The 14,792-nt window shown below is 38.1% G+C and overlaps 1 protein-coding gene across 1 annotated transcript in view; it reads left to right on the top strand.

Moving 5' to 3' along the window:
• The first annotated feature begins 235 nt into the window (after positions 1–235).
• Positions 236–14,792, top strand: part of LOC108281353 (probable polypeptide N-acetylgalactosaminyltransferase 8) — a 43,249-nt gene continuing 28,692 nt past the window's right edge. Inside the window, exons 1-2 of the mRNA XM_037727265.1 lie at positions 236–624; positions 4,975–5,272. Coding sequence (XP_037583193.1) covers positions 399–624; positions 4,975–5,272 — 524 coding nt within the window. The 5' untranslated portion in view covers positions 236–398. The remainder of the gene's footprint in view (positions 625–4,974; positions 5,273–14,792) is intronic.

The following is a 14,792-nucleotide window of genomic DNA, read 5'->3' as shown; positions in this document are numbered from 1 at the left end:
ATACCCACAGGACCATTTCTCACATGTCCTATTAGAGTCTCCCAGGTGTTTTTTTCAGGGAGAGAAAACATTAAAAATCAAACAAACATAGATATAGAGAGAGAAAAGCCTCTCACCTGGGCAGCCTGAGCTGGCTGCAGGAGCAAGCATTCCTCTGACTTCTGAGACAGTACAAGGTGTGTCCAGGTGACTTATGTGTCGCTGGGAGGCTGCCACGCACACTCCTCCACCTGACGCTGCTCAGGGAGAAGCCAGGCAGCTATAATAGTGTTCCTGGCAGGAGAACATCTGGCCTAGCAGGCAGGGTGTCATTTATGCAGCTGGGTGGAGACAAAGCTAGGCTGGTCCCGATTCTTAACCTGCACTGGGAGTGATGTACTCAGCCCCACAGGGAGTAGATGAGCCCCAGGCAGAAGATGTTTTGGAGAAAACTCCCCAAAGCCCTCTGCATTGGGCTGACTCTGGCTATTGCTGTCAATCTCATTCTGGTATTTTTTACCAAGGGGACTTTACAAAACCTGTTTATGGGTGGTCTCCACAGGGAGCTTCCTTTACCTCTGTCTGAGCGCCACGTGGCCGTGATAAAGAGACTCTCCCACTTGGAGGTGGAATTGCAGCATCTGAGTAAGTTTACAACACTAACCTGGAAGGGGTGTGTGTGTGTGTGTGTGTGTGTGTGTGCGCGTGCATGAACGTGTATGTGTGTGTGCATGTGTATGTGTGTGTGTGTTTAGGGGCACTTAGGAAAAAGGGGTGTGGAGGGAAAAATGGGTGAGACGTCACATTTTCATCTTAGTTGCTCATTGATTTCTGTGCCTTCAAGTGGGAGTTGAGTATTGAGAATGAGGTGAGTAGAAGTGGAAATTAGAGCAAGCAGTGTGTGGGAAGTGAGCGTGCCTGCGTGTAAGCGTGTGTGGGCTTGTGCACATCATGTACATTCTGTCTCTTTGCCTGCATATGTATACATGTATGCTGGCAGAGACAGAATAAGAATCCCAAGAACCTTAGGAATCTCTAGCACAGGCCTGACCCCTTAGGCTTACGTGTGGTAGGGGCTGTTAAAGAGAGGTGGCAATCTCCGGGGCAAAGCCCTCACTTCCATTTTGCTGTGTGTTCCTATCGTGAACTAATGAGGACTTTGTTAGAGGACCTAAGATCGAATCCCGATATGCCATTGTGGTTGTGGGACTTTGAGCAAGTGCTTATCTCCCTGAGCCTCAGGTTCCTGGTCTGTTAATGGAGATGACAACAATGATGATAGTTATCAACCTGACCTAACAGGTGATGAAATACATGCAGAAGGTGATCTGTAAACTGCTAGTGCCAAATTCTAACCTCTTCATTTAAAGTTAAGGGTAAGATTTCAACAAATTCTGGGGTCTGTTTGTGATTCCGGCTTACCATGGAACTCTAACGCCTCTGAATTTATTTGCCTGCACCTCCAACTCAAGCAAGGGAAGCAGCAATTTCCCCCTGCTCCCCAGGTGACAGGGATCAAACACTGGAACCCCACGGAGAGGTGTTTTATGTGTGAGCAGGGATGTGTCTGCACATAGGGCTGAGTTGGGGAACGTGCCTTTTAAAATGAGAACTGAGCATTGTCAGGGTTCAGGGTGAGGCTGGGAGATGGGTGGAAGGAAAGGCAAGAAGAGAAAAGGGAGAGGAGCAATCAGGGAATGAGCAGGGAAAGCGAGAAGGGAGGTGAGAGAGGAGAAAAGAGCTGGGACAGGAAAGGAGCGGAGAAGTAAGAGAATCCAGGGAACGAGGGAGAAAGAGTTTGTATGGAGACAAGAAGAAAAAACGAGAAAGTGTCACGGGAGAGGAGGGAATAAAAGGAGAGAGAAGGAGGCCTAGTGCACCCATGGCACATCTACATCCTCCTCCATAAGCTTCATCATATTTTATTGTGATACAGTTTTCCGGAAAGCAAGTTTCATAAGGGCTGTTTCCATGAACGTCTCATTCACTACTCATTTCTATTCATACATAGAAGTTACATAAATGAATAAATGAAAGGGTGGGTCTAGGAAAGAGGGAAAAAGGCAGGCAGACAGGGATGACGGGAAGAGCGATACCGGGCAAGAGAGCAGAGGAAACAGGGTTGTCAGCTCCACAAGCCCTGGCTTACCTGGGGGGGTTGGACATTGCCCATGCAAATATGCTTGGTGCAGCTTCACCAGGAGAATGCCTGTGTACCTAGGGTGGTAACCCCAGCACCACCCTCACTACTTGGCAGAGCACCCAGACCACACCAGAACTCTCACCCTTTCCCAAGGCTCATTACATTGGCCTGGCCTCCTCAAGCCATCAAATGGCGGGAGTTCTACCCAAAGCCCCGCTATTCTTTCCTTCAGCTAGGACACAGCGTGCCACCGGGAGCCAGCCAGAGCCATCTGGTTTAGTTCTCTTTCCTTCTTTGCATAGACCTTTCTTGTTATTCTTGGTGCTCCCACATTTTATTCGCTCTGAAATGATGTGATGTCAGAGACTCACTACCACCTGAGATGAATCTCAAAAAGTCTTCTAGGGCTTGCTTCTAGATCCCCAGTGCTCTTTTTTCCACAGAGCTTCCTGCAGCTAAAGCCTGTTTACCCTTCAACCTGTTTGCTCATTGCCTCCAGGATTCCAGGAAGATTAAAGAAAATCTTAAGTCATTTAGGATACTTGGTTGCATCATGCAAGCTAACCAGGGCAAAAGCAAACAATAATAATTATATCCCTATTGAGGGAGGGATCAATGACTCTACGCCAGTTTTCTGGAACCTCTCCCAGGGTTCATAAAAGCCCCATCAGGGCAGTATCATTGGGTATGTCGCTTTTGGGGCTTGGAAGGTTTCAGTGTAAGTTATGGGGGTGTCTTAGTGACACTGTATTCATACTCCTAGATTATGCATTTCCTCAAATTGACTTTAGGATGTCCAGGTCCAAACCAGCTCCTACTGACAGCCATGAGTGAAAGAGAAATCAGATACCCCCAAGGAAGAATGCAGAGGAGCTTAGAGGTAGGAAGAACCCATTACCACCCTGTGACCCCTGTGTGCTTAGGACAGAAAAGTATGAATGACGGTACTATTTCATCTGGGACACTGTAAACAGTATGCTCTCACTTCTTTTTTCTACCCGAGCAAATATGCATGGTGTTCACATGAGCCTCCTTTGACAGATATACCATATACTTTTTGCCCAAGTTTTTTGACTATCCTCTTTTGTCTTAACCTCTTCGAGAGTTGATTCTCTTTCTCCTTTTCCTTCTTTTTGGCCCAGTCTTACGTCACTTTACAAACATGTTCTCCCCCCAGTTATAGGACTTACCTGCTTCCCTCTTGGGGGCCGTATATGGATCTGAAATCCAGCCCACATTCTGCTTGCCAAGCCATGTGCTGTGGCATGAGATGCGTCTACCCAGAGAAAATTCACACAATGGGGCTGTCCCCTCACCAAGCTGGTGACCCTGAGTTGCAATCATCCAGAAAAGAAGAATGCCTTCTTCCAGCTTGTAGAAAGATGCTGGACCGACGGAAGTTGATCCTGTCAGTCTGGCTGAAGTTTAGTGTGGGTTTAGGGGAAGATTAGCAGGAACAAAGTCATGTCAGAATTCCTTGATCACCATTGTGGGATTTAGTGCCGAAGAATGTCATAATCACTAAACACTAAAATGGTTACTTTTTCTCTCTTTTTGCTGAGTTCACAGACTGAGATTGAGGGAGTTCAAGGTACATATGCTAAGACACTCCAGTACAAATCTTACTGGGTAGAAATGTGAGGTAAATAATAGATGACGTCATGGATCCTGGAGGGTGTCTTCTGTGTAAAACGTCCTCTGCCTGGGTCTATCAATATCTGTTCATTCTTTTGCGTTAAGTGGTGTTTCTCAAATTAATGTGACAATTAGATTTATCTGGAGCAATTTTGTTACAAATACAGATTCTCAGGCTCTACCCCAGAACTGAGTCAGAATCTACAGGGGAGGCTTGGGATTCTGTATTTTTAACAAGCTTTTGAGGACATTCTTATGATCATGCAAGTTGGAAATTGCAAGACTAGGACAGCTCCAATTTTAAAGTTCCTCATAAATCAAACACATGAGAAGCCAGGGCATGGGTGGATGATGGTGGCAGTGGTTAGAGCAGATTTGCCTTTGTTAGACACTAAGGGTGTAGTACGTGTTTCTTAAATTGTACTATAAAAAATTACTCTTTGGTTTTATTAAAAAGCAGATTCTTTTTTCTTTTCGAGACAGTCTCGCTCTATCACCAGGCTGGAGTACAGTGGCACCATCCTGGCTCACTGCAACTTCCGTTTTCCTGTTTCAAGAAATTCTCCTGCCTCAGCCTCCCAAGTAGCTGGGACTACAGGCGCGCACCACCACGCCTGGCTAATTTTTTGTATTTTTAGTAGAGATGGGGTTTCACCATGTTGGCTAGGATGGTCTCGATCTCTTGACATCGTGATCCGCCCGCCTCGGCCTCCCAAAGTGCTGGGATTACAGGCGTGAGCCACCGTGCCCGGCCAAAAAGCAGATTCTTGTAATTTCTCCTGTCTGCATTCCCACGTGACTCTCAGATTCTGATTTAGTGGATTTGGAGATTAGCCTGGGTATCCACATTTTAAAAAAATCGCAATGGATGATTCTATGTAAGTGGTTCTCAGGCCTCATTCTGAAAAAAATTAGCTGATTTTCCACCTATTTCTTAGATCATAGTGAGTCAGTTTTTCAAGGAGCTTTGAAGATGTGGGCTGGAGGAGTTTTGATGAGGCTAAAGGGAGAGATGTATCTAGTACATACTTTGCTGGGACAGCCTTGCAGGGCTGGACAAGTTCCCTGATACATTACATCCTCTGAGACAAGAGCTTGTGAATTTTAAGATGTAGGGAGTAAATCATTTGAAGGAAATTAGGATGGAAAAGAATTCCCAGGTAACGGACAAGGGGCTGACATGTTTTCTTTCCCACCCCCATCCTCTCCATTTGCAGAAAAAAGCGTGAAATTGTCTCTGAGGCAACAAGAAAATGTGAACACCACACTGAAGAGGGCAAAAGATGAAGTACGACCTGTTCTAAAGGCAGTGGAAGCCACAATGAATGAGACAAAGAAGCACAAAACCCACGTGAAACTCTTCCCACACTCACAGCTTTTCAGGCAGTGGGGTGAGGATCTTTCTGAGGCCCAGCAGATAAAGGCCCAGGACCTTTTCCAGAGGTTTGGTTACAATGTGTACCTCAGCAACCAGCTGCCTCTCAATCGCACCATCCCCGACACTCGAGACGACAGGTGGGAGGAACCAGGTGTGGGCTTTCAGGGACCTCAGTTTGATTTGAGGATGAGCTTTGGGAGCAGTGAACATTGAAGGTTGGGGGAGTGAGGGATTGGTGGGGAAGGGGTCGTGGCTGAGCAAAGTTCTGGTTTTTAATTCATTTTATAATGACAGCTCAGAGAAGATAAACGACTGATCCAAATATTTACAGACCCTTGGGAAAGAACAGAAATGTGAGAGGATCAGAGGTCCTTTTCAGCTCTGATCCAGAGAAACAGAGATAGGATGGGTCTAACTGATAATTTTACAGATGAGGAAACTGAAGCGGAGAAGGGATTTGTGCAAGTCACACCAAAGCCAGCAGCAATACCTCCTTCCCTAGGACTTTGCTCAGATTCTCTACTTGGATTCCTCTTTGCTGGTAAATCTAATATGAAGAGCAGCTCCTCTCCTTCTTCTTCAGTTTCCCTTTCCTATTGTTTTTCTCTTTCTCTTCCACCATCCTTCATAATTCCTTTTTAGAAACAGCTTTGTTGAGATATAATTCACATACCATGCAATGTGTCCATTTAAAGTGTACAGTTTAATGGCTTTCAGTATATTCACAGAGTTGTTCACCCTTCCCACAATCAATTTTAAAACATTTTCATGACTTTAGAAAGAAACTGCATTAGCAGGCCCTCCCCATTTGCCCATAACTTCCTCATCCCTAGGCAACTGCCACTAATCTGCTTTCTATCCCTATGGATTTGTCTATTCTGGAACTTTTGTATTAATGGAATCATATAATATGGAGTCTTTTGTGACTAATACTTTTTACTTATCACAATGTTGTCAAGTATCATTCACATTTTAACACATATCAAACATCATTCCTTTTTATTGTCAAGTAATATTTCATTGCTTGGATTATGCCACATTTCCTATCAGGCAATGAACATTTGAATTATTTCCACTTTTTGACTGGTATGAATACTGCTATGAACACTCATGCACATATAAGTTTTTGTGTGAACAAATATCTTCATTTCTTGTAGGTGTACCCTATGGGTGGAATTGCTGGGCCATATGATAATTCTGTGTTTAGCCTTTCAAAGAACTCCCAGGTGGTTTTCCAAAGTGATTTCCTCATTTAACATTCCCTCAAGCAGTATATGAGCGTTCTGATTTTTCCATATACTCACTGACATTTGTATGTACGTATGCATGTATGTGTGTATTTATTTATTTATTTTGAGGCAGTGTCTTGCTCTGTCACCCAGGCTGGAGTGCAGTGGCATGATCTCAGCTTACTGTAACCTCTGCCTCCTGGGTTCAAGCAATTCTTCTGTCTCAGCCTCCCAAGTAGCTGGGACTACAGGCATGCGCCACCATGCCCGGCTAATTTATTTTTAGTAGAGATGGGGTTTCACCATATTGGCCAGGCTGGCCTCGAACTCCTGACCTCATGATCCACCTGCCTTGGCCTCCCAAACTGCTGGGATTACAGGTGTGAGTCACCGCGCTGGCCTTGTTATTATTTTTCTTTTTAAATATAGGCATCCTAGTGGATCTGAAGTGGTAGCTCACGGTGATTTTGTTGTAAATTTCCCTGAGGCTTAATAATGTGGAACATCTTTCCATGTATATTGGCCATTTGTATGTCTTCGTTGGAGAAATGTCTATTTGAAGACTTTATTTTAAAAAAAAAAAATTGGCTTATCTTTTTATTACTGAGTTGCAAAGTACTCTATATATTCTAGATACAAATTCCTAACAGAAATATGACTTGTTAATGTTTTCTTTCATTGGGTAGATTGTCTATTCACTTTCTTGATGGTCGTCTTTGAAACACAAGAGTTTTAAATCTTAATGATATCCAATTTATCTATTTTCTCTTTGGTTGCCTGTACTTTTGGTGTTATATCTAAGAGACCATTGCCTGGTACAAGGTTGCAAAGGTTTATACCCATATTTTCTTCTAAGAATTGTATAGTTTCAGTCTTAAATTTAGGTCTTTGGTCCATCTTAAATTAGTTTTTGTACATAATGTGAAAAAGAGGGTCTAACTTCATTGTTCTGTGTGTGACTGTTCAGTGATCCTAGCACCTTTGTTGAATAGACTACTCTTTCCACATCAGATTGTCTTGGCACCCTTGTTGAAATCAATTGGTGATAATGTAAGAGTTTATTTCTGGATATCAATCCTATTTCATTGCTGTATAGGCCTATCCTGATGCCAGGAACACATTGTCTTGACAATTGTAATTTTGTAGTACATTTTGAAATTGAAACTGTGAGTCTTTCAACTTTCCTCTTCTTTCTCAAGACTGTTTGGTCTATTCTGGGACCTTGAATTTCCATATGAGTTTTAGGATTAGTTTGTCCATTTCTGCAAAGAAGCCAGCTGCAAAGAAACCAGCAGGATTTTGATAGGGATTTCATTAACTCTGTAGATCAAATTGTGGAGGACTGCATTTTAACAATTAGATCTTCCAATCCATGAATATGAGAAATCTTTCCATTTATTTTGGTCTTTAATTTCTTTCAACAATGTTTTGAGTTTTCAGAATATAGGTTTTTTCACTTCTTTTGTTAATTTTATTCCTAGGTATTTGTCTTTTTGATGCTATTAGAAATAAGACTTTTAAAAAATATTTTATTTGACAAAATTATATATCTTATCATATACGATATGATGTTTTGAAATATATACACATTGTGCAATGGCTAATATATGTGCATTACCTCACAGTTATTTTCAGTGGGAATACTTAACATCTATTCTCTTAGCAATTTTCAAGAATACCACATATTGCTCTTGACAATAGTTACCATGTTGTACAACAGATTTCTTGAACTTATTCCTCCTATATAACTGAAATTTGTATCCTTTAACCAACATCCTTCTAACCCCCCTTCACTCCAGCCCCCATCCTGGCTCCTGGTTACCACCAATCATTCTACTCTCTACTTCTACGAGTTCAATTATTTTAGGTTCCGTGTACAAGTGAGATCATGCAGTATTTGTATTTCTGTGCCTGGTTATTTCACTTAACATAATATCCTCCAGGTTTATCCATGTTGTCACAAAAGACAGGATTTCCTTCTTTTTATGGCTGAGTAGTATTCCATCTATTATGGAATAGTATTCCTCTGTTATGAATAATGCTCCAATGTAAATGGGAGTACAGTCTTTCTTCAATATACTAATTCATTTCTTGTGGACGTATTCCCAGTATAGTATTGCTAGATCATACAGTAGTTCTCTCTTTAGCATTTGAGGAGCCTCTATACTGTTTTCCTTATTGGCTATACTAATTTACATTCCCCTAACCATGTGCAATGGTTCTCTTTTTTTTTCAGATTATTGATAATACTTATCTTTTATTTTTTGATAGTAGCCATTCTAACAAGGGTGAGATGATAGCTCAATGTAAGTTTAATTTGCATCTCCCTGATGGTTAATGATATGGAACATTTTTTTCATAAATCTCTTGGCCATTTGTAGTCTTCTTTTGAAAAATGTTTCCTTAGGTCATTTGCTGATTTTTATTTTTCTTGTTATTGAGTTGTTTGTGTTCCTTATATATTTTGGATATTAACTCCTTATTAAATATATGATTTGCAAATATTTTCTCTCATTCTGTAGGTTGTCTCTTCATTCTTTTGATTGTTTTCTTTGCTGTGTAGATTTTTAGTTTGATGTAATCCTATTTGTCTATTTTTGTTTTTGTTGCCTGTGGCTTTGGGTCTTATCCAATAAGTCATTTCCCAAACCAATGTCCTGGAAATTTTTCCCTATTTTCTTTCTAAGAGTTTTACAGTTTGGGGTTTTATGTTTAAGTCTTTAATCTAGTTTCACTTGGTGTGATGAGATAAGGGTTCAGTATTATTCTTTTTAAATGTGGTTATTCAGTTTTCCCAACACGTTTTACTGAAGAGGCAGCCCTTTTTCCATTGGGGCTATTCACGATAATTTATGGTTTCATTTAGACATTTTAGAGTTGTTTTTTCTATCTGTAGAATTTTGATAGAGATTAAATACAACCTGTAGATCACTTTGGGAAGTATGAACATTTTAACAGTATTAATTATTCCAACCCATAAACCTGAGATAATTTTTCATTTATTTGTGTTTCTTTAATTTCATTTATGAGTATTTTATAGTTTTCATTGTAGAGATCTTTCACCTCCTTGGGTAAATGTATTCGTAAGTATTAAGTTTTTGTATAGCCATCCTATATAGAATTGGTTGCTTGATTTCCTTTTTTGATAGTTTGCTGTTGGTATATAGTAATGCTAGTGATTTTTATTTGTTGATTTTGCAATTTTACTGAATTTGTTTATTAGTGTTGATCATTTTTAGTGGGTTCCTTAGGGATTTATATATATAGATTATGCCATCTGCAAACAGGGACATTCTAACCTCTTTTCCAATTTTGATGCCTTTTTTTTTTCTTTCTCTTGCCTGATTGCTCTTGCTAGGACTTCCAGTAGCATGCCGAATAGAAATGTGAGAGTGGGCATTCTTGTCTTGTTCCTTACTTTAGAGGAAACGTTTTCAATTTTTCCTTATTGACTATGATGTTAGCTGTGGGTTTGTCATATCATCTTTATTGTGTTGAGGCACAATTCTTCTATACCTAATTAGTTGAGAGTTTTTATCATGAAAAAATGTTAAGTTTTTGTTAAGTGATTTTTCTGCATGTATTGAGATGATCATATGGCTTTTGTCCTTCATTCTGTTAACATGGTGTATTACATATACAGATTTGTGTATGTTGGACCATCTTTGTATCCCTGAAATAAAACTCACTGAATCATGGTAAATAATCTTTTAAATGTGTTGTTGAATTCAGCTTGCTGGTATTTTGATGAGGATTTTTGCATCAGCATTCATCAGGGATATTGGTCTGTAGTTTTCTTTTTCTTTTTTTTTTTTTTTTTTTTTTTTTTTTTTTTTTTTGTTTTTTTTTTTTTTGTTAGGACTCTGATAAGCATGCTTACATCTCCATTTATTTTTGTAGTCTTCTTGTCTGGTTTTGTTATCGGGGTAACATTGGCTTTAACAAATCAGTTTGAAAGTATTCCCTACACTTTAATTTTTGGAAGAGTTAGAGAAGGATTGGTATTGTTAGTTCTCCTTTAAATGTTTGGTAGAATTCAGCAGTAAAGTCATCAGGTGCTGGGCTTATCTTTTTTTTTTGAAACCAAGTCTCGCTCTGCCGCCCAGGCTGGAGTACAGTGGCACAGTCAGTCTTGGCTCACTGCAACCTCCACCCCTCGGGTTCAAGCAATTCTCGTGCCTCAGCCTTTTGAATAGCTGGGATTACAGGTGCCTGACACCATGCCCAGCTAACTAATCTTTGTATTTTTAGTAGAGATGGGATTTCACCCTGTTGGCCAAGCTGGTTTTGAACTCCTGACCTCAAGTGATCCACCTGCCTTGGTCTCCCAAAATGCTTGTATTATAAGTGTGAGCCACTACACCCAGCCTCTATGCTTGTCTATGATAGGAAATTTTTTATTGCCAATTCAATCTCCTTACTTATTATTGGTCTGTTCAGATTTTCTGTTTTTCATGATTCAATCTTGGTAGGTTGTATGTCTAATTATCTATTTCTTTCTTTTTTTTTTTTTTTTTNTGGAGTGCAATGGCGCGATCTCGGCTCACCGCAACCTCCGCCTCCTGGGTTCAGGCAATTCTCCTGCCTCAGCCTCCTGAGTAGCTGGGATTACAGGTGTGTACCACCATGCCCAGCTAATATTTTGTATTTTTAGTAGAGACGGGGTTTCACCATGTTGACCAGGATGGTGTCGATCCCTTGACCTCGTGATCCACCCGCCTCGGCCTCCCAAAGTGCTGGGATTACAGGCATGAGCCACCGCGCCTGGCTAATTATCTATTTCTTATGGGTTGTACAATTTGTTGATATATAATTGTTCATAAGTCTCTTATGACCCTTTATATTTCAGTTGTATCATTTGTAATTTCTTCTTTTCATTTCTGATTTTATTTATTTGATTTTTGTTTTTTTCTTAGCCTAAAGAGTTGTCAATTTTGTTAATCTTCTCAAAAAGCCAAGTCTTAGTTTTATTAATATTTTCTATTTTTTACTCTCCATTGTATTTATATTTGCTCTGATCATTGTTACTTACTCCTTCGACTAACTTTAAACTTAGTTTGTTTTTAGTTTTCTAGTTCCTTGAGGTCAAATTGTTTGATATTATATATAAAACAATTATACATATATATCTCAATTATATGTATATATTGTTTGAGATATATAATCAAACAATATATATCAAACTATCAAACTATATATCAAACTATATATCAAATATTATTTGTGGTGTGTGTGTGTGTGTGTGTATATATATATATATATACCACAAAAAATATATAGATATCAAACAATTGTGTTTGATACATATATTTATATATATATCAATATATATAATATATATATTTTTATATATATATTTTTGTGTGTGTGTGTGTGTGTGGTGTAGACATTTATTCTGTAAGCTTGACTCTTAGAACTGCTTTTGCTGTATCCCATGAGTTTTGATAGGTTTGTTTTTATTTGTTCAATAATCTTTTTAATTTCTTTTTTATTTACTTCATTGACCCATTGGTTTTTCCAGAACACGTTATTTAATTTTTATGTATTTATAAATTATTCCAAATTCTTCCTGTTATTGATTTCTAGCTTCATACCACTGTGGTCAGAAAAGATATTTGATATGGTTTCAGTTTTCTTAAATTTGTTATGACTTGTTTTGTGACCTAACATATGATCTATCCTAGAGAATGTTCCTTGTGCACATGAGCAGAATGTGTATTCTGTTGTGGTTATTGGAATGCTCTGTATATGTTTGCCAGTCTATTTGGTTTAGAGTGTAGTTTAAGTCTGATGTTTCCTTATTGATTTTCTGCCTGCATAATATTCCCATTGCTGAAAGTGGGGTATTAAGGTTCCCTACTATTACTGTATATTTTAAATGTATTAACATTTGCTTTTTATGTATTAGGTGCTCCAGTGTTGGTTGTGTATATATTCTCTTGCCAAATTAATCCCGGTATCATTATTAATGATGTTCTTTGTCATGTTTTACAGTTTTTGACTTAAAGCCTACTTTATATAAGCATAGGTATTCCTAATTGCTTTTGGTTTCCATTTGCATGGAATCTCTTTTTCCATCCCTTCACTTGCAATCTAGGTATGAGTTTAATGCTGAAGTGGTTTCTTGTAAGCAGCTTATAGTTGGGTCTTGTTTTCTTATCTATTTCACCACTCTATGTCTTTTGATTAAATAAAACCCATTTACATTCAAAGAAGTTATTCACAGGTAAGGACTTCCTACTGCTATTTTGTTAATTGTTTGTCTGGTTGTCTTTATTAGATCATTTGTTCTTTTCTTTCTTGCCATTGTCCTTTGGGATTAAGCTGTTTTCTCTAGCGGTGTGCTTTGACTCTTTACTTTTTGTTATTTGTGTATCAATAAGTTTTTGCTTTGTGCTTACCATGAAGCTTACAAAAAGCATATTATAAATCTAACAAACTTTTTTTTTTTTTGAGATGGAGTCTCACTCTGTCACCCGGGCTGGAGTGCAGTGGTGTGATCTCACTCACTTCAGCCTCTGCCTCCCGTGTTCAAGCAATTCTCCTGCCTCAGCCTCCTGATTACTTGGGACTACAGGTACATGCTGCCACATCTGGCTAATTTTTTTTTTTTTTTTTTTGTAGTTTTAGTAGAGACGGGATTTCACCATGTTGGCCAGGATAGTCTTCATCCCCTGACCTCATGATACACCTGCCTCAGCCTCCTAAAGTGCTGGGATTATAGGTGTGAACAACTGTACCTGGCCAATAAACTATTTTAAGCTGACAGCAACTTAACTTTGATTGCAAAGAATCTCTACACTTTTACTCCACCCCCCCCCATTTTAAATTTTTAATGTCATCATTTACATCTTACCAAATTATTAGAGCTATTATTATTTTAATAGTTTTATCTTTTAATCTTCATATTAAAGATGTAAGTGACTTATACACCATGATTACAATATTAGAGTATTCTGAATTTGTGTATTTACTTTTATGAGCAAGTTTTATAGATTCATAAGTTTTCATATTACTAATTAGCATCCTTTTCTTTCAGCTTGAAAAACTCCCTTTAGCATTTGTTGTAATACTAATCTGGTGGTAATTAACCCCCTCAGCTTTTGTTTGTATCTATCCTTCATTGTGGACAGCTTTTCTGGGTGCATACAATTTTCTTGGTTGACAGATGTTTTTCTCCTTAATCATGTTTTGCTATTATTTATTTAAATAGACTTTCTACCGCTTTACCTTTTTCTTCTCTTTTTTTGAAATGTACAATGCAAATATTTGCTCTTTTGATGCTATTCCATAAATTCAATGAGCCTTCTTTATTTTGTATCTTTTATCATTATAAAATTTTATCCTTTAGTGCCAGTAACCTTTTGGTTTTAATATCCATTTTGTTTGATATTAGTATAGCCAGTCTATTTTTCTTATAGCTGCTGTTTACATGATGTGTTGTATCATCTTCTACCCTTTTACTTTCAACCTATTCGTTTTTTTCAGTCTAAAGTATGGTTCCTATAGATAACATATAGTTGGATATTTTTTAAAAAATGCTATCTGTTATGTTACTCTACCTATTTTCTACTTTTTGATTGGATTATTTAATTTGTTCACATTTAATGTTTTATTGATATACTTGAATTTGTCTGCTGTTCTAACTAGTGTCTCATGCCATTTCCCTCTATTCATCTTTTACTTTTACTTTATTCCCATTAAGTGAATGTTTTCTATAGCTGTGTAATTCTTTTAATGATTTTTCATTATATTTTTTGAAAAACTTTTAGTGGTTGTTTTAGGGCTTATCACATACATCTTAACTCATCAGAATCTGCTTCGAGTTATATTAACTTAATTTCAATGAGATATAACAAAGTTATTCACATATTGCTCTACTTGCTCTTTCTTTTACTATTATTATTACAAGTTACATATATGGGTGGTAAAACTCCAAAATACGTTATAATTATATAATTTTATGTCTATTAAAGAAAATGGGAAAAAGGAGAGGAAATATTAATTATAGAGTTTATTATATTCACCTTCTTAATGAATATGTCTGTTTCTGTACATTCGTTCCTGTGGATTCATTTTATTATCTGGTGTCATTTCTTTAACACAGCTTTGTTCCCATTCACCTTTGTGCTGTAATTGCCAAATATATTACATTACAATGTTATTGGCTAAATTATACAATTATATAGAAATTGCTTTATGCAACTGCTTTTTGCTTTTTAAATTAAGAAAAGAGAAAGATATGTATCTATACTGTCTTTTAGTAATTACATAATTACCTTTGCTGATATTTGTGTGTGTGTGTATTTGAATTACTGCCTAAGATCACTTGCTTTCAGCCTAAAGAGATTAGTATTTCTTGTAAGGTGGGTCTGCTAGCAACAAATAAGTTCTCTTAGCATTTGTTTATCTCTCAAAGTGTTTATTT

Source organism: Cebus imitator, unplaced genomic scaffold, assembly GCF_001604975.1.
Source record: "Cebus imitator isolate Cc_AM_T3 unplaced genomic scaffold, Cebus_imitator-1.0 Scaffold224, whole genome shotgun sequence".
Taxonomy (NCBI): domain Eukaryota; kingdom Metazoa; phylum Chordata; class Mammalia; order Primates; family Cebidae; genus Cebus; species Cebus imitator.
This window is presented reverse-complemented; position numbering and strand designations above follow the sequence as displayed.